Source organism: Peromyscus californicus, unplaced genomic scaffold (genome assembly GCF_007827085.1).
Source record: "Peromyscus californicus insignis strain IS unplaced genomic scaffold, ASM782708v3 Scaffold_11__1_contigs__length_118956290, whole genome shotgun sequence".
Classification (NCBI taxonomy): Eukaryota; Metazoa; Chordata; class Mammalia; order Rodentia; family Cricetidae; genus Peromyscus; species Peromyscus californicus.
In genome coordinates, this window is record NW_026294402.1 from 53,896,783 (window position 1) to 53,914,124 (window position 17,342).

The 17,342-nt window shown below is 39.0% G+C and overlaps 1 protein-coding gene across 1 annotated transcript in view; it reads right to left on the minus strand.

Annotated features, from left to right (window-relative positions):
• The window catches only part of Arih1 (ariadne RBR E3 ubiquitin protein ligase 1), a 98,231-nt gene that overhangs the window by 5,496 nt on the left and 75,393 nt on the right, over nucleotides 1-17,342 (minus strand). The window contains exons 8-12 of the mRNA XM_052762400.1: nucleotides 14,594-14,636; nucleotides 14,022-14,093; nucleotides 11,565-11,695; nucleotides 7,092-7,149; nucleotides 1,095-1,355 (exon numbers count right to left, since the gene is read on the minus strand). Coding sequence (XP_052618360.1) covers nucleotides 1,095-1,355; nucleotides 7,092-7,149; nucleotides 11,565-11,695; nucleotides 14,022-14,093; nucleotides 14,594-14,636 — 565 coding nt within the window. The remainder of the gene's footprint in view (nucleotides 1-1,094; nucleotides 1,356-7,091; nucleotides 7,150-11,564; nucleotides 11,696-14,021; nucleotides 14,094-14,593; nucleotides 14,637-17,342) is intronic.

Here is a 17,342-nt window from a genome sequence, read left to right on the forward strand (position 1 = left end):
TGGTGGCGCACGCCTTTAATCCCAGCACTCGGGAGGCAGAGGCAGACGGATCTCTGTGAGTTCGAGGCCAGACTGGGCTACCAAGGAAAGGCACAAAGCTACACAGAGAAACCCTGTTTCAAAAAACCAAAAAAAAAAAAAAAAGAACTGGCCTCAAACCAATAGGGATCTGTCTGCCTCTGCCTCAGAAGTTCTGAGATTAAAGGCATATGCCATAATATCCAGCTGAATAAATCTATTTCACATCATATGCAAGATCAGTATTCTAGGCATCAATTTATGTTGTTGCCCTTTTTGGGGTGAGTGGATAGAGGGTTTCACTATGTAGTTCTGGCTGGACTAGAACCAGGCTAGCTTTCAACTCAGAGAGATGTGCCTCCCTCTGCTTCCTGAATGCTGGGATTATAGGCATGATCCATCAAGCCTTGCTATTCTCTATTTTAGATGAGTAGAGTACTTACCATTCTGGATATTATGAAGCTTAAGTGACACAATTCATATAAATTGCTTTTTTAGCACCTGGCACATCTAAGCTCTCAATAAGCACAAAACTAGCCTTGATATTAGAAATTAACATGGTAGTTATCTTTAGTGTTGACATGATGGCTAAAATAGTGGGCTTTTAGCAGTAAAGATTTTTCAAATAAAAACACTGTAAAATTGATGCACAAGCTGGGTGGCACAAGCCTTTAATCCCAGTACTCAGGAGGTAGGGAGATCTCTGTGAGTTTGAGAACAGTCTGGTCTACATAGCTAAACCCTCCTGTCTCAAAAATAGAAGACAAAACAAACAAAAACTCCAGAAAAGAAAAAAGGGAAAACCACCAGGGGAGAAGTCAGCACTAAGCCATGATAAAAGCCAATGCTAAATCATGATAAAAGTGAAAATTCAAATTGAGGGCTGACTATAGAGCCAGCACGGTTAACTAGCTGGCTAAACCACATAAATTTCAATGCCGTTTAGTTTAACAAAGAAGTTTCTCTATCTTTCTAGTAAGGACCACTTTTTTAACCTACATTTTTTGAATAGAAAAGGTTTAACTCTGTTCTATGAAACAAGGTAGCCTTCCTCCCTGTCCAGGAACTAGTCCTACCTCAAAGATAATGGACTGGTTATTCTTTTTGAGGTAGAAGGCGAAGACATAAGTGTACATGAGTGTGGCACGACACTGGCAGAGGACATCGACTGCTTTCTTCAGGAACTGCACCTCGATCCAGGACATGTTGTGCTGCTGCATCTCCTCCATCTTCTGCTTCACCTGAGCATACAGCTTATGTTCAAAGCGTAGACTCTGCATATGGTTCATATAGCGATTACAGTAGAACAGGTACCTCTGCAGGGCTGCCCTAGATCGCTGACCCAGTGAGAAAAAGACAGGTCTTGTAATTATGACACACAAAAGCTGGTGTCTACTTAAGCTACAGTATAATAGCACCCGACACACTACAACAGCTCATCACTCCAAAGGGCAAAGACAACCAAGAGTTGGCAGTGGAGTGAAGGGAACTGTATGAATGTAAATTAGTAGAAGGCCCTCAAAAAAACTAAAATATACTAAGCCTGTATAGAAATATATATACTACACAATCTTGACTTCTATGAAGAATCTAAAACCACTGAACTCAGAGAAGTAGAGAGTAAAATGATGATACTGGAGAGAGACCCTGTCAATAATGCACTGTGTATTCAAAAGTAACTGAGTAAATGGCAAATGTCTAACCATAGAAAATGATAGGTACCCAAGGTGACAAAATAATTATCTATATTTAAATATCCATCAACATTATACACATATTAAAACATTGTATCTGTGAGTATATATGATTTTTTGAGTAAAACTGCTAATTAAAATTTCCTATATTTGCTGACAAAATAGAACAGTAATTTAGAATTAATCTTAATTTTTTTTTTTTTTTTTTTTTTGGTTTTTTGAGACAGGGTTTCTCTGTGTAGCTTTGCGCCTTTCCTGGAACTCGCTCTGTAGACCAGGCTGGCCTCGAACTCACAGAGATCCGCCTGGCTCTGCCTCCCGAGTGCTGGGATTAAAGGCGTGCGCCACCACCGCCCAGCCGAATTAATCTTAATTTAAAATTAAAACTAAAGCCATATATAGTTACCTTTGTTATTTAACACTGTTCTGAATGCCTTACTGTAGTTTCCATACAGCAGCCATGAGCCACATATTTGTCTATTTTAATTCAACATTAAAATATCTGTTCTACAATTAATGGCCAACAAATGAAACAATGATGATAAAGAGTATTTTTAGCATTACAAAAAGAGTTCTCTTAGATAGCACTCTACAGCAGATGCAATGAGATAGAAAACAAGAAACAGCTGTGTATGTTGCTGGTGGCTGAACCCTGAGGTTTGTGCAAGCTAAGCAAATTTACTGACAACCCAGCCCTTGAAACCAAGTATTTTTAAGTAGAAAACTACCCTCAGGCAAAAAAGACATCATATAGCTCCTAAGACAATGTAACTCAAGTAGGCAGTACAATCAACTAACTGTTTTTTTAAAATATATTTTTAAATTACTTTATGTGTATGTCTATGAATCACTTGTGTGCCTGGTGCCCAAAGCAGCCAAAATAGGGCATCAGATCCCTGAGAATTGAAGAGTTACAGGAGGTTGTGAGCTACCATGTAGGTGCTGGAAACTAAACCCAGATTTTCTAGAAGAACAGCCAGAGAGTTCTTAACCACTGAGCCATCTCTCCAGCCCTCATCTAAATGTTCAATGTTCTTCTCGCTGAGTCTGAATTTGCTTAAATTTATACACTTACTAAGAAGGTAGACTGGTCTACACAGAGTTCCAGGGAGAGCTATACAGTGAGCATAGCTACCAAATGAGGGTTAGTCAAGTATAACTACCAATGTTTTTATCTAAGTAAAGTTATTTGGAACACAGTCAAATTCATCTATTAAAGCCTATGGTTTCCTTAGCAGTAAGGGAAGAAACACTTGAGTAATCACAGTGGAGATCACCCAGTCTGCAGATATTATTTGATTCACACCCCAGTGCTGGGAATCAAAGCCTTGCCCATACTGGGCAAACTCTACCCCTGAGATTCAACCCTCCCACCTTTTTTCCCCCTTTGTACATCATCCTCCACTTTTTGTGTGTGCATGTACATGTGCACACGCATATGCCAGCAGGAGGTCAGGAATCAGTTCTTTCTTTCCACACTCTGGATTCAAGGGATCAAATGCAAGTTTATCAAATTTGTATAGCAAACATTTTTACTTACTGAGCAATCTCAATGGGCTTATCTTCCCCAACCCCTACAGGTGTATGTGTGTGTAGAATGTTTGCGTGTCTAGAGATAAAGTTCACGTAGTGTGTCTTTCTGGATCACTATTTATTGAGGCATGGACTCTCACTGAACACAGATCTTGTTGATTCTGGCTAATGTAGCTGGGCAGCTAGCCACAAGAGTCCTGTTTCTGCCTCAATGCTGGAATCACATGCAATTGCCATGTGGATGCTGGAGATCTGAATTTGGGGCCATGCTTTTTTAAAGTAATGTTTTGAACACTGAGCCATCTCTCTGGTTCCCCCAATATACACAACCACATACCCCTTTTTAACAAGAGCATTACTAAATTGCTCAGGGTGGCTTTTAACTTCTCTCTGTAGCTCAGCCAGACCTTGTATTCATAATGATCCTGATCCACCCTTCGAGTAGCTGTGGTTTTATTTAACCCTCCACAGAGAAGGATTACTGACTTCCAAAGACAGAAGAAAATTCAAATTTTTACCACTGTCAGCACAACAGAGCTTGAACTTTTCTACAACACAAAGCACTCAAAATACCACCAATGATCTTTCTGGACTGTATACCAAATTTCTAATACTTCTGAAGACTAACAATAACCCAAGAGACATCAGGTCAGCACGTTAAGAGTGGAGAGCATAAAGAATAATCAAAAGGTTAAAAATAAGCATGTAATGGAACATAGCCATCAAATAAATAATAACAGTGATATGAAATCTTTCCCCATGCCCCAACAGAGGTATAAGATTCTAGAATGGTCTAATTTGTGAAGTACAAGCTATAGACCCCACTTTAAAGGACTTAGAAAGGGATCATTCCGCCCCCCCCCCCCCCCCCCCCCCCCAGACAGGGTTTCTCTGTGTAGCTTTGCGCCTCTCCTGGAACTCACTTGGTAGCCCAGGCTGGCCTCGAACTCACAGAGATCCGCCTGGCTCTGCCTCCCGAGTGCTGGGATTAAAGGCGTGCGCCACCACCGCCCGGCCTAGAAAGGGATTTTACCAGCAAACAAATGAAGAGCAGCTGACTTCAAGGGCCCACTCCAGGAAGAGATCATGTATTTTGATGGTACTACGGGCTGAATGTGGTTTGTCTCAGGCAAATTCATACTGAGACTTAATTTTCTGTATGATGGTACTGAATGGTGGGGTCTTCAAAACAAAAGATCAGTGCTAAATATGATCTCTAGATCTAATCGGTCTACTATTCATTCAGAATTCACGGTAACTAGGAAAATACAGTGCCACCCATGAAGAAAAAACATTTCTTTGTATTCAAAGGAATTATCAAAACTATACAGAAAAATGTATAGCATTGTTCTTCAAAAGGATTTTAAACAATCATGATTTCTAATAAGTCATAAAAATAAGTTAAGGTTTAAAACAAATAAACAAACAAAAGCACAACAGTAGAATCAAGTCCAAACAGGAAACTAGAGAAAGCATGACTGCCACTAATAATTTATAAATCAGAATTATACAAAGTGACTGTACTGGCTAATTTTAAGTCAACTTGACACAAGCTAGAGAGAGTCATTGAGAGGAGGCAGTCTCAATTGAGAAAATGCCTCTATAATATCGGGTGTAGGAAAGCCTGTAGGGGTTTTCTTAATTAGTGATCAAAGGGGGAGGGCACAGTCCATTGTGGGTGGTGCCATCCCTGGGCTGGTGGTTCTGAGTTCTATAAGAAAACAGTCTGAGCAAGCCATGAGGAACAAGCCAGTAAGTAGCATCCCTCCATGGCCTCTACATCAGCTCCTGTCTCAGGTTCCTGCTCTGGTTTGAGTTCCTGCCCTCACAGCTTTAGATGATGAACTGTTATATGGTAATAAGAGTGAAATAAACCCTTTCCTAGCAAGTTGCTTTTGGTAATGGTGTTTCATCATAGCAAGAGTAATCCTAACTAAGACAGTGATCCATCTTATATTAACATCCGAGGACCATTAAATAGGAGTGAAGTAGAGGTACCAAATTATTAGTAGACCACAGAAATATTTTGTTTTTTTTTGAGTCAGGGTCTCTCTATGCAGTTCTGGCTCTCCTGAACTTTTTATGTAGACCAGGCTGGCTTTGAATTCACAGAAATTTTCTTGCCTGTTTGTGCTGGAATTAAAGGTGTGAGCCACCATGCCTTTTTAAGTAATAAAAATGATGATAATGATGATGATGATCACATCAACTCAGCACAGGAGATGTAGCTCAACTGGTAGAATCTTTGCCCTGCATCCAGGAATCCCTGCGTTCTATCCTTTGCACCACATAAACAAGAAACAGTGGTATATCATTTCACTTTCTACAAAGTTAAATGGATGTAAATAATTTCACTGATTTGTGATTTGATTTGGCTATACAGCTGTACAGAAATAAGATATTTACAAGTGGTTTTACATTCACATATTTAAATAATACTATAGTGAATATATTTAAATCAGCACTATAATTTGTGAGAATTTTTCTATTCTTTGAAAGGACTAAAATAGTATGCATGTAATTCCAGTACTTTGAACCCAGACTGAGCTAGACAGTTAAAACATGTCTTGCTGAGCAGTGGTGGCACATGCCTTTAATCTCAGCACTCAGGAGGCAGAAAAACCCTGTCTTGAAAAACCAAGACTCAGAAAACAAACCACCTAAACTACATCCCTGAAAGGACCAAAATAGCACAAATATCTGTGAAACATTCATCATTTGTAATTATAAAAAAAGACAGTACCTTTATTTCTACCAATATGGGAGGGAGTATATCGTAATATGTATTGGGGCATTTTTTTTTTTTTAAATTAGAAATGATTGAGGTCTGTGTGTGTTGAGTGAGAGGATTCTTGCTGGACTCAAAATTGAGATCCTCCAAAGCCTCCAGAGTGTTGGTTTACAGGCACACAGCAATATGCCAGGCCTAGAAAATTTAAAGAAATGCCTTTAAGAACAAATAATAACAAACATGCAATCCATGTTTTGGATTGTATCCAGCTTGGAAAACCATTTAGCATTTTTGTGTCTCTAGGAATTTCAATAAAGAATGACTAAATAAAAACTCAATGTTTTTACAACTACTATAAAATTACAAGATTAAAAAAAAAGTATTATAAACCCAAACCTATTGTCTGGACCCTTTCCTAATAACAGGTCATTTCTCTATGACAGGAGACTCCTGAGGGGTCTGTTTCAAATCAGCTCACCTATCAGAACTACATGAACAATGAGGTTAAAAACAAAACAAAGTAAAAGTAAGTGACACACTGTGTGCTCTATACAGAATAGCAGTAGTTCACCAACAACTGCTGGTCTCTTATTCTCCTTTCTGAATGAGAATGCAGAGGTGAGTGTTGATACCATAAACACCACCGGAACCTGAAAATATCCAACAAAACTAGCTCAACTAAAATAAAGTAAACAACAAGACTAACCTTATGGAGGAGGAGGATTGGCATACCCCTGTAATCTCAGACTTGGGAAGCTGAGATTGGGAATTCAGGGTAAAAAGCAAGAGCTTGTCTCAAAACCAACAAACCAATAACAAAACAAAAGAGACTGAGCAAAATGCACATGCCTATATCCAGCAGTCAGGAAGAAGTAGAAGCAGAAGGATCATGAGTTTGATGCCAATCTGAGCTACAGTGCCGTTCTCAGAAAACAAAAATATGAATATGCCTAATAAATATCATAAGAGTCCCTTTAGGATTGTAAGCAGACATCTAGGATTTATTGGAGTGTCTATCGAAAAATAATTCAGAACTGAATGCTTCTACAAAGTTACCCTGAAAAACGTGCCTCGGGCATTCTGAGCCCGTGCTGCCCTGCCATGGCTGCACTCACCTCTTGGGCATCTCTTGCGGCCTTTGCATCATCCTCATTATAGCGGTTACAGTTGTACCTTAAAGAAAATTAAGAGGATTTCAGAAACCATAAATAAATTAAAAAAGGAACAGAATGTAGCACTTCAACTTATACTAAGAGATTATCTAGAACCAATATTCTACTTTACAACAGATAAACTGAGATGTCAAGACACCCAGGGTTCTATTGTTATAATGGTAGAATTACAAGGCTAAATAAAGCACAATGGGAGGGTTGAACATAATCCAACACCTAGTATTTTGGTTGTCTAGAATACTAGATCACTTCTCCATGAAGTAATAAGAAATTCCACACCTTCTGGGTAACCCATCCCAAACCAGCTAAGCTACAACCACCAGAAACCACTGCATTATAAAATTCATGTTTACTACTTGTGTAGTCTGAACTTCAAATTCTGTTTCTGAAGAGATCACCTTATCTCCTAAGCCATCTGTTACTCACTGTATCTCTCCTTTCATAAACCAGAGAACCAACAATCAGCAAGTTACTCTTTAAGAGATGCTGTGCTGTATGTACTTTTGCACACAGTTATGATCTATTAACTGTCACTGAAAACTGAATGATACATAAAAAAGGAGGGAACAAACCCAGAGAAATTAACTCAGAGTGGAAATGATTGACACTTTTGTCCTTGTTACTATGTATCTTTTTTGTTGTTGTTGTTGTTTACACAGGCTCTCACTATCCCTAGCTAGCTTGAGACCTGCTATGTAGACCAGGCCAACCTAAAACTCAGAGATCTCTGCCTGGCGCTGGTCTTCAAGCGCTGGGATTAAGGTCACATGCTACCACACCTGGCTACAATGTTATCTTTTATGAGCGACTACATTGTGATTGTGGCTATTTATTTATATAATGCTTAACTACCCACCTGCAATGGACTTTCAAAGAGAGATTCAGAGTTAATACGTAGAGGCAGTTCAGTTAGCAGGAAGCTAAAAGCTAACATGCTGCAAAATCTGTTAACAGTGAACCTTTTAGAGCTAAAGGAAGCCTTTTAAAAACCCCATCCCTCCCTCCATCCACCCCCCCCCAAAAAAATTTGAATTTAAATGTTAAAAGTGAATTGTATGGGGCTCAAGAGATGGCTCAATGGCTAAGAGCACTTGCTACTCAAAAAGACCAGAGTTTATTCCCAGCATACAATGTGAGCAGCTCAAAACCTTCTGGAACTCCAATTCCAAGTTATTTAATGCCCTCTTCTGGCCTTTTGTGGACAGCTGTTGAAAGATGAGTGACAATGTGTGTGACAGATGCATATTCACACAGACGCACACAGACACACGCCAAAAAAAAAAAAAAAAAAAAAGTAAATCTAAAACTTAGTTGTTGTACAGACTTACCAACTTTTTCAGAATTGTTTTCTGAATACATGTGTGCACGTGGTGCTAAGAATTGGATTTAGAGCTTCTCCCACACTAAGCAAATGCTCTCTCTGCCACTGAGCTGTATCTTCAGCCCTTCAGAACTGTACTGGTGTCTATGTATTTGTAGGCACACATAATATACAAATACTCATTATCTTTGATTTTACCAAATGTGTATCAGAAAGCAATGTTGAGAAAAGTGTTTGTCTATGTATATGTTTGTGTGTGTGTGTGTGTGTGTGTGTGTGTGTGTGTTCAATACCTTTCTTTGACTTACATGTTTGAGTAACAGATGGCTTTGGAGATAAGACAGCTCTTACGAAAATGTACCAGAAAGCAGAAGGAAGTAGGGTAACCTTTCATGAAACCTTTAAAGATATTCCCCTAAGGAAAATGCAAATTTATTATGTTTATTGCAAGAAATGGCCAATCAATCCCAAATACCTTTGCCTTAGTTTTACTGAATAGGCTACAAATTTCTGTCTCCAATGAAATATTCGACTGAAATATGGTTCAGATATAGTTTTTAGGTGTAGAATTAAATCACAAATTTCAGCAATTTGAAATTATACTTTTATTGCTTAATCTTTGATACTAGCCGATTGCCTATTTCCCACTATTCAGAAGTAGCCCACAACTGGTCTTAGAGCAACAGGTAATTTATTTCGGTAAGGAAGATTTAATGTTAATTTTCACCTGATCATTCAATGTTTTTTTCTTGATGCACTAGTATGCTTAATGTAATTGGGAGATCACTGCTCTTGTTATCTCTTGGTTAACTATTAACATTCTTTTCTTCCTATCTCCTAAACCTCACAACATTCCCTTGTAGTTTGTTTTTGAGACATGGTCTCTCCATGTAACTCAGGCTGGCCCAGAACTATTTATGCAACCCAGGCTAGGCCATCCTTTAGAGATGCACCTGCCTCCTGAGTGCTGGAATTAAAGGTGTGTGCCACCATATCCACTCTGTGCAATACTTTTTAAAATGTATTTTAAAGCACCATCTTAACACAGGCTTTTCCCTCCCGAAACTATTAAAGATTTGAAGGCTAGCAAAAGTAAATATTTAGTATCTACATATATTTCTTTTGTCCGTTTGTTTTTGTTTCTGTTTTTCGAGACAGGGTTTTGCTGTATGGCTTTGGAGTCTATCCTGGAACTCACTCACTCTGTAGCCCAGGCTGGCCTTGAACTCACAGATATTTGCCTAGCTCTGCCTCCCGAGTGCTGGGATTAAATGCATATGCCCCCCACCGCCTGGCTATACCTATATTTCTAACTCTTCTAACTCAAATAACTGATTGTGCTACTTGGAATACTGTTTTGATAAACCAAAGGCATTTTAAGACATACAGAGAAAACAAAGGAGGATACATTTGCAAGGTCAGTAAGTATAAAGGCATGGTGGCCCTTTCACCCAGGTCATCATCATTCAGCCTGTGGTAGTGCTTTTGCTTTGCATAACTTAGCCTGATCTACACAGCGAGTTCCAGGACAGCCAAGGCTACACAGAAAAACTCTGACTCAAAAAATCCCCACAACCTTTAATCCCAGCACTTGGGAGTCAGAGCCAGGTGAATCTCTGTGAGTTCAAGGACAGGCTGGCCTACAAAAGGAGATCTAGGCAGGCACCAAAACTAAACAGAGAATCCCCACAAAACCAAAACAAACAAACAAACAAACAGAGAATCTGTCTTCAGTTTTGACAATGGCATAACTTCTTTATTCACCACTAACAAATTATTTTCCTTAGAATTAGTTTCAGAAGTGATCCCTATTATCATTCTTCCCATTGCTATAACTAATCAGATTCCAATTAAATTAAAAGCAAATGCCTAACTTTTGTATTAAGTTCCTATCTCCTTTATCTTGTCTTGAACCTGCACCCTCCCCCTCCCATCCAGTCTCCACAGAGCACTGTAATTATTTGACAATGTGTAAGGACACAATGCAGACCCTTTTCATCTAACCATGTTACTTTAACTTAAACCCTCACAATATCCAAACTATTTTATACCCAAGTTCTATTTCCTAACTTCCCCTATCCCCTACAACTTACTGGGAGAAGGAGGGGGGTCAAAAGAAAGTAGGAAGGTAACACAAACATTTTCATTTCAACAGGATATGTGCTTAGTTCCTGTTTCTCAAACTCATCTAAAATTTAACTTGTATTTTCTCAAATAAACATGCATATCACAAAATTATCTATTAGTACAGAAGGAAATGGAACGATGCCATTTAACACAGATAGCAAAAAGTATCTGAAGATAATTCCCAACTGTACTGAACACAAACAGACGTCTTTATCCTTGTCATTATTCCCTAAATGATATTGTTTACAGAACAATCACTGTGTGCTAGGTATTATAAGCAATCTACATACGTGCAAATACTACACTAGTATATATAGTGGCCATAATGATGCTCAGATTTTGGTATCCACAGTGCATCCCGGACCCCATCTCCAATGGATGCACACATATCTAACATTAATTCTCAGTCTTGAAGAACTTATAACATTGCACAATAAAGGCCCATTTGAAGAACTATTTCCCAGTTGTAGGTAATTCTTCCAAACAGAAACGCAAGCCTATTTCAAAGAGAGGCTAAAAATACAGATTTTTGCTCAATAGCTTTCCAATTATTAAAGACAACAAAACTTGTTTAATGATGTTGTAGGGTAAGGAAAACACACAGGTTAAATTTCTGTACATTAACTCTAGTTTACAATGTCTACCTAAAGGATGTATCAGACACTGTAACTAAAAATTAAAATCATGAACTTAAAACATTACTCCACCTCTGTTCAGTGTTGCTTTTACTTTGTTTCCAACTTCAATTAATGAAAATCTCAACCCAAAGGTTTGCCTCAATTATTAATTCCTGTGAGAAATATCACTACCTAATCCCTCTCTGTGGCTATCTTGAACATATTCCTCTACTGAAACGACATATTGTTTATTTAGCTCAAGTCAAATGATAATCAAAGGCAGAAGTATCATTTATATGTGGTATACATCCCATAATTATGTGAATATACTCTACCATTTGTCCAACCTACCAGGCAGATCCATGCGGTTCCCAAGGGCCAAGACACACCCAGCAAAACTCTGCTTTACAGTTCTGGTTACGACAAACCATGTGATTACAACCGCCATCCTTCTCAATTGTGACATGGCATTTGGGACATTCCTATGGAAAAAAACTATAAAGTTGGTGTCAATGCTACACTAAGCTGTATTGCTACCATTGAGGAGAGAAGCCAGTTCGAGATTTCATTTATCTATTAGAGTTAATACACATAAGTAATAAATACCATTAAATATGACCTGCATCATTATTACTGGGTTTAAACAGATACAACAATGTAATGCTTCTTTTTTTTTAATATTTATTTTTATTTATATGTATGTCTGTGTGTTTGCCATCTGTGTGCAGGTGCCTGTGGAGACCAGAAGAAGGCATCAGATCTCCTGGAGCTGGAATTATAGAAAGTGATGAGCCACCATGCAGGTGGGAATTGAACTCAGGTCCTATGGAAGGAAGAGGAGCCAGTGCTCTCAGCTGCTGAACCATCTCCACCCCAGTGAAAACCAATCAAAATATTTTTAATCAGACACAGTAAGTTTGATTAAAACTTTGAAGTTAAGTATTTTACTCATCTTAACACAGTTTAGTATCACTTAGCTATAGAGTACTTTTTATCCTTTGGCACTGTTCTCAGAGTTTTATATGCAGCATAAACCCATAAACATTGCAACAATGCTATTTATTCCTGTTGGTCACATGAATAAAAGACAAAATAGAAATAACAAGGAAACTAATTCTAGGTCACATAGGATCCATATACAAGTAATCTGGCCTCTAGAGTCAGACAAGCAGGCAATCAGGCCCTGACTTTCAAACTGAATTCATACTGAGGCTCACAATTTCTATTTTGTTTTCATGTACTTTTAAAAACTTTCGTTGCTGTTGAGACAGGGTCTCTCTACAAAGCCCTGGCTGTCCTAGAACTCACTCTGTATCCAGGCTGGCTTCAAACTCACAGAGATCCACATGTCTCTGCCTCCCAAGTGCTGGGATCAATGGTGTGTGCCACAATGTCTAGCTTTTTAAAAACTTTAAAATTTCAGTGGCACGGACACTGTGTGCACACACGTGTGTGAAGGATGACACTAGGGAGTCCTATAACATAGCTCTCAGCCGTATTCCTCTCAGACACTTTCAATGAGGTCTTCAAATTCAGCTAAGCTGGTTGACCACTGAACTCCAGGGAATCCACCGTCTCTGAAACACAGCACTGGGGTTACATGGCCACAGCTGCCTTTCACATGGGTCAGTGAGCAGCAAACACATCTTCTCAGCCCTTGTTTTTATGTTTTCCTACAAGGTCTTGTGTAGCTTGGGCTGGTGTTGAACTTCTGATACCTGCCTCCACTTCTGCAGGGCTGACATTACAGGCTGTGTCCCCACATTCAGTTTGTATCGTGTTTAGGATGCAGACCAGGGCTTTGTGCCTGTTAGGCAAGCTCTCTACCAACTGAGCTACATTCACACTGCCAAAGAGACTGAATTTACAACTAGCTTCATTAATAACATACTTCAAAATAAAAATAAGGGCTACTACCATCGGTCCACTTTCAATTTTCACTTAGGTCATATTTTAGATGTATATCATAAAGTAGAATCAGAGAATCACTTCTGTTAGCCTTACTTTACATAATCAAAACATCAAATTAGTTACTCTGTTTAAATCCTGGCCTCTAAAGATGGACTTCTAAAAAGTAAAACTGAGAAATTTAAAGTAGAGAATGACAACAGCTGGTGACATAGGTCAGGGGGTAAGGGTACTTGCCATCAAGCCTAAAAGTTCATATACACTGTAGTTACGTAGTGGAAAGCAAAAACTGATTCCTGCAAGTGGTTCTCCCCTGACCTGGACATGAGCATATACATGCACACTAAATAAAAATGATTTTAAAAAAGGGCTGGGCGTTGGTGGTGCACGCCTTTAATCCCAGCACTCGGGAGGCAGAGCCAGGCAGATCTAGATCTCTGTATCTTCGAGGCTGGCCTGGTTTACAGAGCGAGATCCAGGATAGGCACCAAAACTACACAGAGAAACCTTGTCTCGAAAAACAAAACAAAAAAAAAAAAAAAAAAAAAAAAAAAGAAGAAAAAAATGAGTATTAGGCCAAAATAAATGAACTGGATGGAGTATCCTCAAATCTAGCTTAGCAAAATTAGCTTTTTCTACAGGAAATTCCTGTTTTTACAATAAAAGTAGAGCACTATGCATACTGCCTTACAGCCGCTCAATAACATAAACACCTGAAAGTAACTAAGGAGCCAACAGACCAACGATTGGGGGTAGGGTGAATAAAAGCTATTGTAAGGCTTATACCAACATAAACTCACACTGCTTTTGCTAATGCTTATACACCTAGCCTTCACCATGTTCATTATTAACAGTTTGGGGATAGGGTTGAGGGGGGGGGAGACACATGGACGGACCAACCTTTGTGTTAGCTGCAATCCAATTAGAGGTTTCACTGTCATCATCACACTTTTTAATCCACTTCTTCAACCACTATTTGAAAATAACAATCATTAGAATATAACTAAGAGCTTAAGAATAGCAACTTATTTCAGCACTTAAACAAAGGCAAGCTTTAAATGTGAGAGTCAAAAAGGAATAGATTATCATTAGTCATATTTTCAAAGCAGGAAAATTTATGGCTATAAAATCTCATTTATATAAGATCAAGAATTTTATATAAGAATTTTGTCTGGTTCAAGTGGAGATGGGAGGCTGGAATCTTGAGGAAAAGTCAAATTATAACGTTATTCCCCTCAAAACAAAGCCTGACACCAGAGCTGCTCCACTCATAGATATTCTAAGAATAAGCAGGAACTTGACACTCTAAAGAACACACTTAGAATACCTGTAAATGATCACTAGAAATAAAAAGGGCAGAATAAAATCTTCTATTTGCTAATACAAAGTCATCAGCTGTTATCTTTAATCAAATCTTACAAATGTACTGACCTGTTATTAAGAAAAACAAAGAAAAAAGAAGGAAAGCTCACCTTACATTTAACAGGATCATGCCAATTTTCGCCACAGTTAAAGCTGTTAAAGAACACAAAGAGTTTAGATAAATAATACTGCTTACTGTAAGTAAACAACTCAACCATTTCATACTCTTCAGTTCTCTAGTATTGTCAGGAAATTCTAAATGATTGGCAAATACCAATGCAGGGAATGTGTCCATTTATTTTACAGTGAATTTTTTCAGAATGAGTGTGTTCTAGGACCAGCATGTAATAGGTACTCATTATGTATGAAATGAGAATGACTAGAATCATAAAGACATGCCCTGATAACAACACAGCAAGTAACTGTTGCAAGAATGTCTCACTTGATTGTACTGAGAAGCTTTTAGTAGTGTTTCACCAAACATAATTCTATCTTCATCCACTCAGTACTGCAACTGAAGAACAAAAGCCTGCATTTGCAGGATAATTCACAATTTCATACTAATATACAGTAAACAATACATGAGACAAAAATGGGGGCATCTTTGCAAAATGTGACTAGATTAAATTCAGGCCCGTAGACAAAAGTGGTATTGGCCAATCTATTAAAAAACAAAAAACTCACAGTGGCTCACATCTGTAATTCTGCACTAAGCACATGTATGCTTACAGGGTAGGGGTGTAAATGAAGGAAACACAAATGCTTATGAAAAAACAACTTGATGGTGGACGAGCATGGTAGCCAGTAAAATCCCAGGCCCCAAGAAGAATAAAGAATTCAAAGCTAGCTTGGACTACAGTAATGCCCTTCCTCAAAATGGGTGGGTGGAGGGCAGGAATGGCACAGGCCACACAAACAGTGTGTCCACTAGTATGGAGCCCACCAGGCTCTGATAGATTGTTCCAAACTCACAGCCGCACAGAAGGAGCTCAGTGAGTCACAAGGTAAGATGAGAATGTGGGAAAGCGATTCTAGGGATGCAGTGGGAAAGGGTGATAGGGACAGGAGGGAGATGTGACAGGGCAGAGGGGGCAGAAAAATCAAAATGTGTTGTATATGCATAAAATTGTCAAAGAATAAGTTTAGTAAAACTTATACAAAATGAAATTGGTGATTAACATGATTATCAAGTAATTTGTAAGAATGATAAAAAATGGCCAAAAAAGAACTAAAGAGGTTAAGGAAATGATTATTTCTCTAACAAGGTAGACAAGGAATCCGATGGAACAGGGTACCAAGGAACTTCAAATGTATGCCACATTTCATTTCCTAACAGAAAGACAACACAAGGGGATGGAGAGATGGCTCAATGAGTAAGAGCATTTGTTGCTCTTGCAGAGGACCCAGGTTTGACTGCCAGCACCCACAGGATGGCTGACAACCAACTCCAGTTAAAGGGATCTGATGCCCTCTTCTGGCCTTTGTGGGCACTGAACACATGTGGTATACAGACATACATATAAGAAAAACACTGATACACATAAATAAATCTAACTGTATTAAATAACTTTTTACCAAAGAGAGAGACGTTTCTTATTAATTTCATCAAAGGTGAAATCTGTGTGTGGGAGCAGGACAACGGCTATCCTCCTCTTTGACCTTGTTTGAAGCAGGGTCTCTCTTCCCGTGGTGGTGTTCACTGCTCTGGACAGGAGCAGAGCTGGCTCACAAACTCCAGGGAGTCTCTTGGTTTGCCTCCCATTACCATAGGAGAACTGGGAGTACAGGTGGATGCTGGGTGCCCAGCTTCATGTGGTTCTGGGACTCAGGTCCCTAACTCATGCAGAGTAAGCACTTTACACACGGAACCATCTCCCCAGGTCACAGGGTTAACTCTAAACAGCAAGGCATTGTTGATCTTTATCAACGCAATTTGCATTGTATACATGCTTACATGTTTGTGAATTTATTTGCTCTTGGGGCACATTTATTAATTCTATTGCTATTTTTAAAGAATTAGAACAATACTGAAATACCTACCAACAAAACATCTATTGGGCTGGGCGGTGGTGGCACACACCTTTAATCCCAGCACTTGGAAGGCAGAGCCAGGCAGATCTCTGTGAGTTTGAGGCCAGCCTGATCTACAGAGCAAGATCCAGGACAGGCACCAAAACTACAGAGAAATCCTGTCTTGAAAAAAACAAAACAAAACAATCTATGTGGTAGTGCCAGTTCTCTCCTTTTCTTTAAAAAGACTGTAAGACCATTTTACCTTTCTGCTATATTCTGCATACGCCTCACCCTGATTTCAATGTTGAAACCTAATCATCACTGTGATAGCATTAAAAGGTAGGGGCTGTTGGGTATGATGGTGCATGCCTTTAATCCCAGCACCTGGAAGGCAGAAGCAGGTGGATATCTCTCTCCCTCTCCCCTCTCCCCTCTCTCCTCTCTCTCTCTCTCTCCCTCTCACACACACACACACAAAACCTAGGGGTGCTTGTAAGGTGATCGTGTCATGAGGGTTGTATTCATGAACAACACAATAAAGAGATGGAGACAGTTGTGTTGTTCCTTCCACCATGTGAGATTATTCACAAGATATCCTCTATATAGCAAAAAGCAGACCTATACCAACACAAGTAATCCACCAGCACACTGACCCAGGACTTCCCAGCTTGAGAAATAAATTCCTGCTGTGTAAATACTAGATTATCTTGGTATTCTGTTATAGTAAAATTGGTAAAGAGCAGTAAGGAATGCTCTTTTTAACAAAGCCTAAAATGAGGAAGCAGAATTGGAACTCAGTAATAGAAGGATTTGGGATGTGTGTTAGAAAAAGAATACATTATCTTG